The sequence below is a fragment of the Falco punctatus genome (genome assembly GCF_963210335.1).
Source record: "Falco punctatus genome assembly, chromosome: 5".
Taxonomy (NCBI): domain Eukaryota; kingdom Metazoa; phylum Chordata; class Aves; order Falconiformes; family Falconidae; genus Falco; species Falco punctatus.
The window spans coordinates 46,857,781-46,873,802 of NC_137584.1; the positions used below are offsets into that span (position 1 = coordinate 46,857,781).

The 16,022-nt window shown below is 37.0% G+C and overlaps 1 protein-coding gene across 20 annotated transcripts in view; it reads right to left on the reverse strand.

Annotated features, from left to right (window-relative positions):
• Positions 1 to 16,022, reverse strand: part of SYNE1 (spectrin repeat containing nuclear envelope protein 1) — a 316,411-nt gene that overhangs the window by 228,407 nt on the left and 71,982 nt on the right. For 16 of the 20 annotated variants that reach the window (XM_080389663.1, XM_080389681.1, XM_080389679.1 and 13 more), the window contains 6 exons: positions 15,054 to 15,250; positions 14,803 to 14,912; positions 8,041 to 8,088; positions 3,040 to 3,147; positions 2,121 to 2,258; positions 787 to 951 (listed from right to left, as the gene is read on the reverse strand). In XM_080389663.1, the coding sequence (XP_080245789.1) occupies positions 787 to 951; positions 2,121 to 2,258; positions 3,040 to 3,147; positions 8,041 to 8,088; positions 14,803 to 14,912; positions 15,054 to 15,250 (766 nt within the window). The remainder of the gene's footprint in view (positions 1 to 786; positions 952 to 2,120; positions 2,259 to 3,039; positions 3,148 to 8,040; positions 8,089 to 14,802; positions 14,913 to 15,053; positions 15,251 to 16,022) is intronic. The other 4 variants (XM_080389669.1, XM_080389667.1, XM_080389666.1 and 1 more) reach the window with 1 other exon arrangement.

Sequence of the window (16,022 nt, forward strand, 5' to 3'; positions counted from 1 at the left end):
AAAAAATAAAAAACCCCTGCAATCAAGTTTTAAAATAGTAGTAATAGAGAAAAAAAGCAATATTAACTGTTACAGTCTTGCTGCTGCAAGTACAGCCCTTCTCTACGCCACCTTTCTCCTTTCTCTGTCATACTTACTGGTTTAGTTTATTTTAACATCTCAATAACAACTTCTGTCTATATTTCTCTCATATATATTACGTAAATGCACAGACAAACCTCACAGTTTTGATTTTAAATGAGAACTTGGACACAACAAAGAATAATAGTAAGGTTGTTTAAATTAATCTGGGAAAGTTTCCTGTTTACCACAGTAGAAGGGACTTCTTATGCTATCTGTTATCACAACACTATAAAAATTCACTTAATTCTAATTTCTCCCCCCGTGCATATCACCTACACTATTGGCACACTTAGTATGTTTGCTCCCTCTTTTCCTGTTTTACCTAATAATTCCACATTGATTGAACAACATGCCCAATTTACGTGCTCCCTATAGAATTTTACCAACAGAAATTCTAGAAGAGGGCCACAATTAAAATGTCAATACCTGGTATCTTTCAGATGGAAGAAGCAGGAACATTCAAAAGCAATTTTGAGTATCACTTGTAAGATACACAGATACCACAGTTCATGTCATCGCTAAAGGACACCTAGCTTTAGCTACCATCAAGATGACACCACCCACAGAAACTAGAAATAATAATCTTTCTTTGTATGATAGAAATCATTTACAGCTTTGGAAACAATGAAGTATAATGCACAGAATGAATGCACGCAAATCTACCTTATGTTGTTCAAGCTTCCTGTGTATTGTATTTGCTGTTTCCTCATGAGCTTGCTGTACAGTTACTTCTTCCCTTAGAGCAGCCTCTGCCCTATAGAGCCAAGCACCTATGGTACCCAAAGGTGCAGGAAGAGATTTATCAAGGTGTATGTGCCAATCAAGTAGCTAGAAAATAAAAGTAAGAGGATTGGATTTCCTTCTTTGGTTAACTATACAAACAAGTATCTTGAGAAAAATAAGAATTTATACTGTAAGATCAAAACCCCCACGTAACAGTATGTTTGAGACATAAACTTAGGTATATTACTTCACATTAGTTCTGAAATTACAGCGTTCTCATGGGCAAAAAAAATCTCTGTAAGAATTTGTTGGCTTGTGTATTTCCTTCCAGCAAGGTAACTCAGTTACAGAACCGACCACATACAAACTGGGACAACTGACAAGCTAAAGATCTGGGATGTCTTTAGTTAATAGGCACAGCAAGGGATGTGAGACCTTCTTCCACTCACTTATTTCATGCTTTTGCATAAAATCTTTTTATCTCTATTTTGAACACATCTATGTGTAAAATGCAAATGAGTCTCAAAGGACTGTGGAGTTTAGAATATAGCAGTAAAGTACTATGCCTTTTTGGCAATCTCAGTTATGGGAGTGAAAAAATAGTGAAAATTATGTCCAAACTCCAGAATATTGTAAAACATAAATTCTGTTAAATATGTGACATTAAAAAAACCCCAACTATTAATCCAAATTGAGTAATAAAAATTTAATAACTTCTTATCTGGGATGAACAATATAACTAGCTTGGTATTTTTCATTCAATTATTACAAAATTACTATCACAAATACTAATATTAATTTATTATTATTGCAACCAGGTCAAAACCAGCATTGAAGCTTCATTTATTGATGAAGTATTCAGTATTATAGATAAATTTGTTCAGTTACACTAAAAATGTCATATTAGAATTTCTCAGATAACTAGCAATTTACATTAAAACACTGTTTTTTGAAGGAGCATTGTGCATGCATCTTTTTTATTTTTTACCAGCAATGTTTTAAACTGGATTAAGCACTGTTAGCATGCTTTCAAATAAAGGGAAGCCTCAAAGTATAGTCCTATTCTTAATGTTCATATTCTACTTTTGAGCAATATTAAAGATGATAGTGCAGTAAATGTTCTGAAAACAAATGAAAATAATTCAACAATGCTAAAAACTTGGTTCATTTTATGTTCCTAATGCCTACTAAGGTCAGCAGCAAACAGATGTCTGAATTATTTATAATTCTCATAATTTAATAAAAATAATACAGCATAATAATTTTCAGCTTACCCTGGAAGAAACTCTGTCCCATGCTTGCTTCAGCATAGCTTGATCAAGTGATAATTTACCATCTTTCCTTAATGACTGGGTTACAAGTTCAATCTGTTTCCTTTTTACCTCATATTGTACTCTGAAGTGCTTAAACGACTGCACAAAGAGAAAATCAAATCAATGTAGTACAGAGTCCGAGATTTAAATTCTTCAGCATTTATGGAGTACTACAATCTATGGCAATTTTGTAGGGATAGTAGTCCTAATCCTTCCCAACAAGGAGTAGCAGTAAACTTGTATATTTACACTGAATTACATTTTATTAAATGTTTTAATAGACTATAGAATCCTCCAGAGAAATACAGGTAGGACTTCTGTACTTCCCTTCAGTAATCAGATGCCTGAATCCTATATGAAAGGAAATAATAATTGATCAGATAAACTAGCAAATGGATTAAATGCTACTTGGGACAGACAGTGGCTGCTTTTAGAGAACAGATGAGTTTCAGGAGAAAATTTAGGCCAAAAATTGTATTGCTGATTTAGACATTAACCTTTAAGAGAGGGGTTAAAAATGAAGCTCTAAGCCCTGTTCTCTCCACCTGTCACCTCATCCAGCCTTCAGTCATACCTCCTATCTGAGCTCTATCATGCAGAATCTGGAAGGACTGTACAGACACATGCTCGCTTCTAACTAGGACAGTCCTTCATACTGCTAGAAAAAGCTCTGTGTTAGGCAAACCATCTGTGCACTGTTCTGTGCAGCAAAGCTGGAGCTGACATTATAATTCCTCCATCAATAAAAAACAAGACAGTTTGGTTCCTTATTTCTTTAAACTACAGTATACTGACTTGCAGATTGCATAAAATACTGCAGTACACGTTACACATACTGATGACAAACCTGTCATCATACACAATTTTCCCTACTGCTTACCTGGTATTTCTCCTGTAAGCTTGTTTCTGCCACCTGTGCTCGGGCTAAGTCTCTTTCAAATTGTTCTGCCCACACTTTCAGGTCTCTCAGCATCAGTCTGTCTTCCTTCTATGATTTAGTACAACCACACACACAAAAAATGTTGCAGCCTATTAGTAGAGGTGTCAGATATAGTCCAGAAATTAACACCTCTCTAGCAAGTCATTAGTTGTAGTGAAAGCCATTGCAACATCCGGGCCCAAATCTCTCATCACTTACCTTCGTGCAGTGTAACTGAAAAGCACTTCCTAAGTATAAGAGGACTCAGCATCTAGACTTGAGTCTTACAATAGTGAAATCATGACAATTTGGGACATTGGAGTGTCAGAGATATTACTTGCAGTTCTCATCTGATATTAAATTAACACAAGGTCCTTTAAATGTACCTCAACAGTTAATTTTGATCTTCCACATATTTGCAGAGCCAATTTTCAGTAAAACTTAATTGAGCTGAGACAGGAAAGGATTTTACCATCTTTTACCAGGATTTTTTTATCTGGTCTGCTATTGCTGGAAAAAAAAAGTTATTTCCTGAGTGACTTCAAGAAAATACTTGACATCAACCTCCAAGTTCAGAAGTTGGAAAAATATTTTGATAGAGAACGTATTAACAAGAAAAATTAAAAGAAAGAAAGAAATCCCAATTGTATTTTCTTTTCCTTCCGTGCCATTTTATGGCTTTGAAGAACAGCATATTTGTTTTACAGTTTTGCTTTAACACTTCAGTCTGTCATGGCACTCACTGGTACTTTGCAAGGCTGCAAAGTTCTCTGCAGAATTCTGTGACCTGGCAGTGATCAGAAAAATAGTAACAGGAAATCTCAGGTCTGTGAGCACGTTATACGAGAAGGTTAGCAGGCAACAGAAAGTTCTTCTGTGCTCCGTGTAAGCAGGTTAATCAACCAGAATACAAATGTCCATCTCAGATTTCTAACCAATGAACTTTATGTGCTAGCTGTTAATCAGAAGCTACTTTTTAAAAGCAAAGAAGCCATATTACTGTAAAATTTGTCAGAAACAGTAATATTACAGGGAACAAAAGCAACACCACATCATATGAGTTAATCACTCAAAATGAGTGATTAAGTTTCAAGCATTACATTAGAGAAGAAAAACTGGACCATGTGATAAAAAGAGTAGCCACTGACTCTATTTAAGAAACTGAGCGCCGTTAATTCAAGAAAAGATTCTAACCTAGGAAGGGAGCCAATTATGGTTTCTTTCCTTGAAAGCTGCCTCAAATATGTAAAATATAATTTCCCTTAATAATTTTAAAAGCTTAGAGCTATTGCTTCGTAACAACTGGGGAAAGGAAAGGATCCTCGGATAGGAAAGAAACTCTTTGAGATGCTTCTACTAATTCTCTTACTGATCCTCTATCAAAACAGCAGTAGTTGGTTGGACAGAATCTGCACAACAGATTGTGCAAGTATCACAGGTATTATATATCTGTTAACTCCCTAAGTAAATTCTTAGCTGGGTAGTGGCAGCGAGGTTAAAGTGGTATCAGAGTAGCTGTCCTGGAACAAATTTCACTATAGCTCATCCTCCTGTCTTCTGACACTCGCCAAAAGTTGGTTCCTGAGAAACAGTGTAGGGTACATGACATTTCCTTGTTCCAGCTATTTGTAATGCTGGGATTTACTTGACTGTGACCCAAGGAGACAAAACTCCTAGTACTTCCAACTTCTCAAATCTTTTAAAAATAGAAGAGGAGAACAAAATTCCTTCTTTTCTGGTCTGATAGTTGGCTTTGTGTGTGGAAAAATAACATCAAGACTCTTTGAGATAAACATCAAAGCCAGGACTACTCCTCTATGAGGTGAAGAATATAAGAAGAAAGAACTCTCAACTTGTTCAGCCATCAAAAAAGAACTCTGGTATTAAATGCACTCCATTCATCAGAAGTCATAACTTCACCAAGACTATTGAGATCTCTATTAGTATTTAGCTGACAGCTCCATAAAGGCAACACTAAACTATGAATCTTAATGGACTGAAAGTCCTGTAACAGTCCTACTAACTGAAACTTTAAATAAGATATTCTTGGGGTCAGGAAGAGAGTAAATGTGTCACAATGTTATGTATATTACTTTTAGTTCACATTATAAATTCAGTTTTGTAAAACACTGCCTTTTATTCCTCTATGGCTCATGCCCTTATTGGTGAGAAGCACCTCGTTAAGGTAAGTCTTTGCAAGAGCATGTGTGGCTATAACTGTTCATACAGCAATGTCAGAAAAATAGGAATTTTGCAAGATTCCTGTTAATATAGCTTAAAAATTTAATGGCTAAAACTGGGCCTGACCAAAGCTTTTTGAAATAGAATACCACTGGGATCACAAACACCCAAGGCTAAAGAACACAGGAACAACCACATCTCTCTTAAATCACATACCATTTCTCTCACATTAAGTGAAAAGGTAAAGTTAACAGGTGGCATTGAGTCTTCTGTGATTTTCTGGGTTTTTTACTATTCAGTTAGAGAATTTTTTGTTTACCTTTTTTAACTGCAGAAGATGTGTTTCAGTAACTGCTTAACTGAATACTGTTAAAGACATTGTGCAACAGTGCATGATAAGCATTTCATGTATTTATTCATACATTTCCACAGATTTCCAGTCACCTGCAAACTTGGTTCTGTAGTCCTTCGTTGATACAATAGTATTTTAAAGCCTCAGTTTGGGTAACGGACATAAAAGATCCACTTTCTCAGACACCAAGGCACCTGTCACCAACACTCCCCAGGTTTAATGAGCTAGCATTCTTAAAACAAGACTTGCATTAGTGCCTAGGGGTTCTTATTCTTAGACAAAAAAAAAAAAATAATTCTTACAGATATGTAAACTATTTTCTAAAGCCTGCACATCTGAAGTAGCATACAGATCAGACCATAAGCCATCAAAGAAAAGTTATCTAGGATAATCACAACTATCTGTGTTTCTGCCAGTATGAGGATCACTGATCTCTGATCACATTTATTTCAGTTTAACTAAGCCACTAAGACTTATTCTGCATGCTGCTTCCAAACACCATTTTAAAGTATTAATTTATCCTGACACAATTCTATATTCACTCATTTGCAGAGATGAATAGAACCAGAGCACTCAACTGCCAAACATCAAAGAAGGTAATTAGAGAAAAGTGTTTACGAGTTCAAATATGATAAGGGAGTACAATTCAAATTTACAAAGAAAGTTTTCAGCCCAGACTCAAAGTCAAAACATTATTTTATTAACTGATATGCCAAAGTTAATCTGAAAATTACATAATACAGAATACTCTGGTGTTTGAAGAGCTAAAAATACACATGAGAAATTTAATTATGAACTGGAAAAGGAGTACTTTTTGGGATTCTCTAATATGTAATTATCAACCAGGTGAACTGTTCAAGTTCTAAAGAACAGGTAGAATAGGGGTTTCAAATATGAATTTTTAAATCTAAAAAATTAAGCCACCTTTTTCACAGGGATGTTGAACTATTGTACTGCCTATGTGCTGAGAAAATCAAGTCCCTTTAAAAATGTTTATATATATATATATTCAATTAATTATGCTATTCTTTTTGAAAACTCTGGCTTCTCTATATGTGTTACTGGATGTATAGTATATAGGCATATGTGCTAATGGAACACATTCACTCATAACAGTATCACAGATGCATGGTGAATGCTGTGCAAAGCATCATCTTGAGGGATGAGCTATTAATGCCTATCTGTAAAACTAGACAGTAGATCACCTGAAGAGCTCAGAAAGTTATTTTTGCAGCTGTGTCTCAGGAAATTCCTCTTACATTGGGGGACTTTGCTGGCATAAAGATGTTGGACGTAATAGGATTATCTTCTGAATTACTTGCTCATCAGAGCACAAGAAGAGAAAGACTACATCAGAAATACTTTGAGGGAGTGTGCTTCCTCTATAGTCAACTTTGTACCAAGATAAAGAATTTGGCAGAGCTTTTACCACTTCAAATCTTCACTGGCTTAAGCAGCAATGCACAGGGGCCGTGCAAGATGAAGAATGTACACGATCCCATTAAAGCTGTCCACGTGAATGGAATGAGAAGATGGGAATAATTCTATCAGTAATAATCTTCACTTCAACATATAGCACAGATATAATGTATCATAGATATACATAATAAGAGATGAACTTTTGATCATACTTACTTGAAAATAACCTACTGCTTGTGTATTAAAAACAAAACAAAACAAACACACAAAAATGAATATGGAACCAAGGTAATTAACTGGATCAGGTTGAACTATAAACACTATAGATACCTGTTCTTTGTTTCATAATATATTTACTTCTGCAGTCTTCCAGTTTCACCTCTGAATGTTCATTTCAAATACCCCATGTTAGGTTTCTGAACTTCTCTTGGTTAATAATAGAAAATCGTAAGTATCTAAATGTCCAAAATGATTAAGAAGTTTATTTTTTAAACTATCATATTTTATGTGAAATAAGCAGTGCATATTACACAATTACACGTGAATGCTCTCCTTCCAATTCACAGTCCAAATACATCACTTACACCATCATATACAATCTAATATCTACTCTATAGACCTAAAGACATACACAAATATTCATCTAAAATGAGATTAGATGAGTAGAAACATCGATCTATAATCTATTTTTTCATGTTTATATCTATACTTAAGAAAACCAAAAGCATAGTCTGAGATTTATTATAGGAAAGATGACTTGCTTTTCTGTATTTCTGTGAAATTATTTGCACAATTAAGCATTAGGCTTTTAGGATCAGCTGATGTAAGGAAGTAGACTTAAGACTCATTATGTTCATCTATTTGTTTCTTTGGAAAGATTAACATAAGGCTAGCAAATCAATGTACATAACAACACCTGAAATCTAAAGTCAAATAAGTGCAGGATAAAAACAGATTAGAAGCATGAAAGGTCCAGTTCAAGCAATTATTCTGTAGCACATTACCCTTACCTTAAATTTCATAAAAGAAATGACAAAAGTTGGGATTGCTTGAAGTTCCTAGCAACATGAAACAAACAGGAAAATAACAAAGAGGGGGAAAAAAAAAAAGAAGCAAACAGAATAAAGCAAAGCAGGCAGAAAGTCCATAGAGAACAATAAAAGCCACATGTGTAATACAAGATTGTACTTGTATTGTAAATGTAATGTAAATGTAAAATGTAAAACTACAAGATGTACTTAAAATACTATCAAGTTCATGTTTTTGTATCATATCTAGTGAAGTAGTTTTCGTATCAGATCTGATTTCCAGATTACTAGTCACTACATGATTTATTTTATCTGGAAAAATAGTTATTTACCTTAGAATAACTCTGATTCTTTGAGATGTGTTAACTACACAAGTTCACATATGTGTATAGCCGGCCCATGCATGAGATACTAGATCCCTTTTAATTCTGGAAATGCACAAGCAAATAGCTGTTTCCTCTGACCACAAATCAGGTATAAGGTTCAAGCACTACTCCAGTTCTTCCAATGGAGATTCCTTATAAAATGAGCATTGAATCAGGAGGGAAGATGAATAGGAATTTGTGTGGACAACACATCTTGAGGAAACACAGTCGCAGTTGAATTGGCTGGAGGGCAGGGGGAAAGGGTTGGAAATCTACACACACACACCCCCCAGCAAAACACCCAGACACACTGCACTCTGAAGTAGGATTTTTCTGACCTAATGTGGGGATCTGCAACCGCAATAGATAGTAACTCTTTCAGCTCTTTTTGACAGATAGAAAAAAACCAGTTGCATCTACTGCCCAATTCATCTCATTCTACAGCAGGCATTTAACACAGGTCAGATGGAATACACCCTAAAAGTGCTTTATTTTGAAAAATAAGAAATTAAGAGTACCCCAGGAGTTTAAGGGATAAGAGTCTTGCAAGGTTCTCTCCCAGGTACCTGGATTCTACCATTCTGTGATAAGTATTTCCTTATACTACACTTCAGGGGGAAGACAGAAAGAATTGGGGGATTATACTGGTCACAAGACTATAAAGCATGTTTGGATTTCTTTTTAATCAACTGCCAACGTTTTATCTATTATTACCTAAGGGGAGGATTCATCTGAGTCAGTTTTACCTCTGCTGAAATACTATGCAGCACGAACTTCCAGAAGACAGTTTATTTAGGATATCATATTAAGAAAGATGCCATGTATCTCTCACTGATTACAGAGGGAGTGTAAATACCTAGCTTTTAGATTCTTAAAAGATGGATGAATCCTGTCTAAAATAAGTAAACTAAACAAATAATGCAAAATTATTCCTGAGGAAAGCTTTATGATGGACATGGATACTCCAGGTCAGTAGAAGAAAAGAGACAACAGATACTGTTCTGCCTTGCACTGTTAGCTGTAGTGATCACAAGGGCACTCAATTCACTTACATGGTTTCCAGAAAACATAAAAGGGCAATTTCACAATGAACCAATCTTACATGTCTGGTCTGATCTTGCATATGTTTGTGTACCTAGAAGAGAATCTACGGACAACACTTCTTGAAAAAGAACAAATCAATTTTCAATCTAAATGGATTATATAGTCACACAATTATATCTGATTCACTGCCAACTCTATGCACTAAGAAAAGAAGTACTCTCTCCTTTACATTTTTTCCAGTCAACTAATTTAGCAAGGTCAATATCAGAATAACCATGGGTGCAGAAAGGACTTTAGAAAAGGTACTTAAATGGCTTGTGTGGTCAAGAAAGTCAGTTGCCATACTATGATTCCAAGCAGTTACTTCTACCAAAAAAGATTTCCCTTAAATTGGCAAAATGGTAAGTTCACAAATGTTTCCTTTAGCACTAAAGAAAATAGCTCTTGCTCTCCTAAACAAAACCCACTTTTCTATTTTTTAAAGGAATTTAAATCTCCATGCTTATATGTTGCCATTTAGAACAGAACATTCTTCTAGCACTGCAAGAAGATCTCTACTGTTGCTGTTTCATTAAAAATAACCTTAACTATATCAACTAAGCTATTAAATATTATCATAGAATTGCAGAAACACAGAATGGTTCAGGTTGAAAGAGACTTCTGGAGGTAATCTGGTCCAAACTCCCTGCTCAAGCAGGGACATCTAGAGCCAGTTGCCCAGGACCATATCTAGATGGCTTTTGAATACCTCCAACAATGGAAAAACTGTTCGAGACAATTTGCACCAGTACTTGGTCACCATCACACTGAAAAAGCGTTTGCTAATATTTAGAGGGAACCTCCTGTGTTTCAGTTTGTGCCAATTGCCTCTGGTGGTATCACTGAGCACCATGAAGACAACCCTGGCTCCATCCTCTTTGCACCCTCCCTTCAGGTATTTATACACATTTATATGACCCCCCTGAGCCTCTTCTTTGCCAGGCTGAACAGCCCTAGCCCCCCAGCCTCTCCTCATAGGAGAAATGCTCCAGTCCCTTCATCATCCTTGTGGTCCTTCGTTAGACTCACTCCAGTATGTCCATGTCTCTTGTATTGAGGAGCCCAGTTGGATACAGCCCTCCAAGCGTGTCCTCACCAGCTGGCAATCTCTCTTGAGTTGCTGGCAACACTATCAATTTGGATCTGCTGTTGTAATAGCCTTATTTAACCTGGTGATTTAAATGATCCTTTGCCTAATTTTAACCAAACCATATGCAGTTAAGAATTTAGGCTAAAACATGCGAAAGCACTCAGTAAAAAAACTCTACAAGATATCTGATTATGAAATATTTGATTGAGAAATGTTTTTCAATTTTCCCACCAAATACTGTATAAATATGCAATGCAATATTACGTGTCTGTATTTTTAAACTGCATTGTTGGATTTTAAGCATTAGAGTCTCCCCATAAGTATCATGTAATACAAATGACACTCTTATTTTGCTGAAGATCATCTGGATATTTTTTTTCATCTAAGTATCCTGCAGTCAACAGGATCGACTGCATTAACTCCTGTCTTCTTTCCCTTTCCCTCCAGAACTGTGTAAACTATGATCCTAACACTTGTTGGAATGTATATATGATAGACTGCCAAACCTCTCACTGATTTTATTGAGAACAAATCAAATATCTTAAAATGCAAGTTCTAAGTACAAGAAATTTGATTAACTGTTGACAGAATCTCACTGAAAATTCATAACTAAAAAAGCTGAGTGCAAAATAAGCTTCTCTCTCTGTGATGTGACAGAAATACAAAAGTTTATAGTAATAAAATACCAAAGTGTGCAAAAAACTTTAGCCATTTGAGAGTTTATACTTACCCACTCCAAAATGGATGAAAGCATTGTGCTATTGTGGGAAAATTACTTGGGGGGCATGGAGGGAGGGGAATTAGAGAAAACTGGGAGCTGACAGAAGCGTAGTATTACAGAAAGCTTTTTAGGGTAAAATACAGCTATCATCTTCAGGGTGGTTGGCGTGCACAGAATCTGCATCACCACAGCTCCCTAAGCAACACACCCTGCCAGCTCAGCACATGCTGGTGGGAGTAACAGAGGGTAGAGCGGTGTGGAGACACTGTGGCCAGGCTCTGCTGTACTCCCTGCAGGAACGGGAACCTCGTGGCACCACACAGCTGATAAGCTGCATAGAAGTTGTCAAATGAAAAATATATGAGATGCCCACTGCTGAGCCCACCATTGTGGTGAAATTACTCTCCTCAGATGAAATAATCTCATTGCAATACTAATGCATACCTCCACGCCAAAGCTACCCATCTCCAAGGTACTACCACCCCTCACTGGATACATGAAACCAATCAGTAACAAAAATATGTATGACAAGAGTCACTCAAGCTCCACCTAAATGTAAAGAAAACAGACTGGTCTTAGACTGAAATAAGTCCAAAGCGGGGGAATTGTCTAAACTCTTGAATTACCACACTGATTTAGTATTTAACTATATGTTAAAACAAAACTATCCACAAAGTTAGGTCAAGCTGACTTTCTAAAATTGTTACAAATCAAGGGACTTCTAATCAAGGGAGTCAGCCTTGGGAAGGATGAGAAACAAAGAACAGATAGTGAAAAGAACACCATTATCTAAGTTACACAGAAAGAAGCCTTCAAGTGAGGAAGTTCTGGCTATAACAGGAGACAAGCTGATAAAGCGTTGCAATTCACTGACATCAACAGAAAATTAGTTGAAAATAGGACGATAATTGTGGTAGTGGGAGATCGCAACCTCTGACTCAAATGGCTCCCCTGAAAAAGGACAAATCCCCACTTGAGGAGCATGGGTAGTTAGTAAAGATCTTCAGTAGTGCTACCTGAGGATGCTTACTGATTTGCATTAGAAGCAAGAAACTTGTAACCAATCCTGTGTATGATAATGAATATGCAGTGTACTATGAAGTATAAAAAGTAAGAAAACAAAGGGAGAAGTTAGCCAAGACTCCATCGTAACTTCTGGGATCAGTTGATGGGCTGAACCTCTCCTCCTCTATAGGGATGCCCATTAGGTAAGAACTTTATTCTATGACTAACTCATGCTAGCTGTTATTAAGTGTATTGTTTTAAGCTTGTTTTGCAGTCAGTGTATTATCACCAGCAATCTCTGAACTTTATTCTGTCACAAACTTGCATTTTGTATAATAAAAATCTTCAGCTGAAATTAATTCTGTATAAATCTCTGGAGATTTGAGTAGTTTTTATAAGGGATCTGACTCAGTGATGCTGTCAGCAGAGGTCCCTGAATAGGTTAGTTGAATCACCTTCTGATACAGTGGGCTGTCATAACACAGGTAGCACAAAGGCTGGTCAGACACAAGGGTCTCATCTTTCCTGGGAAACCGACAGGCTGATCAAATATAGAGAGTTTGAGGAAGCCCCCTTTCTTAATGTGACAGCTGTTTTTCTATGTATTTTAACTGTTTCAGGGACAGTGACCACTTGGGGTCCTGGGCCTTTTGTGCATTTCTTACTGGCCTGGATCCATCCAGATCTTCTTCCCTTCAACCTATCACATGCCACATGGTCACCATTTTGTACCATGACCAGAGGTGAGGGAACTGGAAGTTATGGTGGACAGTACTAGGGAGCAAGGTATAGAGGGGACATAGGTGCCTGATGAGAATTTCTCCAGAGATGGATTAGAAGAATTTGTGTCAGAAAAAAATCAAGGGCCTATCACTGTTATTGACTGGAGATTCCACTGGAGAAGTGGAGTTTGTCTCAAACTGCCAAGCACTCCATCAAGAGTGTGAGAATGAATATAGTTCTTCCTCAAGGAAACAAAGAATGATGACATTAGAAATTTAGTGGAATGTTGAATTCTTTCATTGCAAAGTCTGGGAATTACTGATTTCTGCAGTGTGACATGCAGGGGACCAGCAGTTCTACCAAAAATTCACCTGGAGTGCTACTGGAATATCTTAGCGATATCTAGGAAGAGGAATTGGTCTTGAGCTAAGCATGTCAAACTGATGAATTTGTGTTGTTTCACTTCCTAGTAATTCACTGGGAATTCTGGAGGCAACTCAGCAGTTTCCCTTTCAGAGCTCACGCACTATCATTTCTGTGGGTATAGCCAGAGGCAGCAGAGGGTGGAGTGGCTCAGTCCTGCACTCTCCTACACTGTCTCTGAACAAAGCTCATGAGAAGGTGGTGATACTGTTCCTCAAAATCCAACCCCAGCACAGGCAGCAGGCCTGGCTGAGGCTGTTGGCAGCAGAAACTGCATTGTGTGCCACAGTATGCGGACAACCGAACTGCTTTAGCCTGCCACAGGCAACAGCATGAGGCTTAAGTGCTCTCTCCCTCTGCTTCACTAGCCCCATTTGTCAGTGAGATCCTGTGGCATCAGCACATGTATGCCCTGAGACCAATGTTGCAACAAGGAAAATGAAAAATTCCAGGCAATGGAATCAGACAGCAAAGCTACAGCTGCTTTAGCCACACACAGCCGTAAGGAAGGAGATTCACTCCTTTCAAAGCTCTTCTGTAGCTCTGTAGGAAATGCAAAGAAACACAGACAAAAACAAGTCCTCTTTCTCTCTTGCTGAGGTTGAGCAGATTGTCTCAGCAGTGTTTCCCATGTTTGCCATGAAGAAAGCAAATGATCAGGATTAGGAAGTGAGTCATGATCACTCGGAGTCACTGAGTATAGCCATTCTACTGCAAAGTGAATGCACTAGAGCATACACAAAACAAAAAACAAGACAACATGACTGAAAACAATTTCCTAGCGTGAATAGTCAGATAACACTGTGCAATAAAAAGAATGCTGTGTCAAAACTGTAACTGCCTCCTGAGCCTAAAATCCTGAAGACTATCCCAAGCAATCTCTTGGACTATTGCTCTTATCCAGAAATGCAGTGTCATAGAACAGAAATAACACATTGCTTCAGGTAACAAATCATTGCAATCTCATCAATCTATGCTTGAAAATCTCTTAGGGAAGTTCAGGATCCATTGGTTTGTTACTTTCTACAGTAACTCTTTGTGTTCCTTTTGGCTCCTACTGCCAGTAATAGGAAAATCTCTGCAGGATCACCATTCTGTTTTCTCCATCTACTAGTAAACATCTGCAACACCGGTTCCTTTATTCTCAGCTGATCTTTCCCAGTTTTGCTATTGTGTTTGCTTTTCACTTGAACACTCATCAAAAGGAAACAGAATAAACTATAAGAAAGCTGTAATGTATGTACGTATTGTATGTATTCATGTATGTAATGTATGTATTCATAAAGCCCCCGTCAAGATAAACTGATTCATACAGTTATGCAAGAGAAACTTACATCATTCTCCTGCGCATCAGTCATGGTATGATGAGGATCAGGATAGTACTTCAAAAACTGGGCTACATAAGTCATGACAGACTTTTCATCTGGCTTGTCAACATCCACATCTGTACAAGAATAGAACACAGTAAATCAATTTATAGCTGAATAGCACAAAATGCTGCTTAAATGTCTAAACACTATGAATTAGCCCATCTGATTTAACCCACACAGACAGTTCAAGCTTTATTCAACTATGCATTAGGTACCTTCTGGATCAAGGAGCCTTGGAATTCCCAGTTCTGTTTCTGCAAGTGTGAAGGCTTCTTCCAGGTTTTCTCTATTTGACCTTCCCCTCACTTTCTCCATGTCTACTAAATCTGGGCGGATAGCATGAATAACGGAATGAAATGCAACACCACTTCTCCAACTTTGTCCAAAATCTTTGATTTCAATTCCAACTTGCCTAAATAATATCAAAGAAAAAAAAAGAAAAAAGTAACTTGCAACAACATCAGGACTAGATGAAATAAGGGAGGAGACTGGATGCTCCACCCAGTGGTTACTCATCAATAAATCGAAATCACTTGTTGCTCCTGCAATGCTAATCAGGTTGACTAGAGCTCCATCCATCCACTGCATAAATTCATTTCCACCTATGAAGATTAAAGAGTTCTTCATTATAAACATATTGTATTTGTCTCCAGTGAGCTTGCTAGCAGCAGTAAGCCAATGGTATTTTGAACAAATGAAATGCACCAGGGTTCTCAAGGTTCTTGTAACAACACACAGTCTGTAGATGCACACAGCTCCATTCATTATTCTCTTTCTCACTATAAAGCACTTCATATCTCCCTCATTATAAGTACTGCAATTCAGTTAGGTACATCAGTATCACAGAAAAAAAAAAAAAAAAAGAAAAAAAAAAAAAAAAAAGCCTGCATTAATCTCTTTCAAAATGAAAGCATAAACAGTGACAGCACTGTTGTTCAGATGAAAATACAACACCAATTTTTTTTTATATTCTTACGAAAGGCATGAGCGATACTATAATTTCAAACACTCAGAACACTTACATGTCCACAAAAAAATAAACACAAATGATCAAGAAATAGCAATATACAATGAGAAAGCAACCAGAAATGAATGACACTTCTGGCTGCTTCTTTCAAAAATAATTCTGAAAGGCATGGTGGTCCACAGACTGCAAGACAGTTTTTAACTTCAGCTGAGCATGC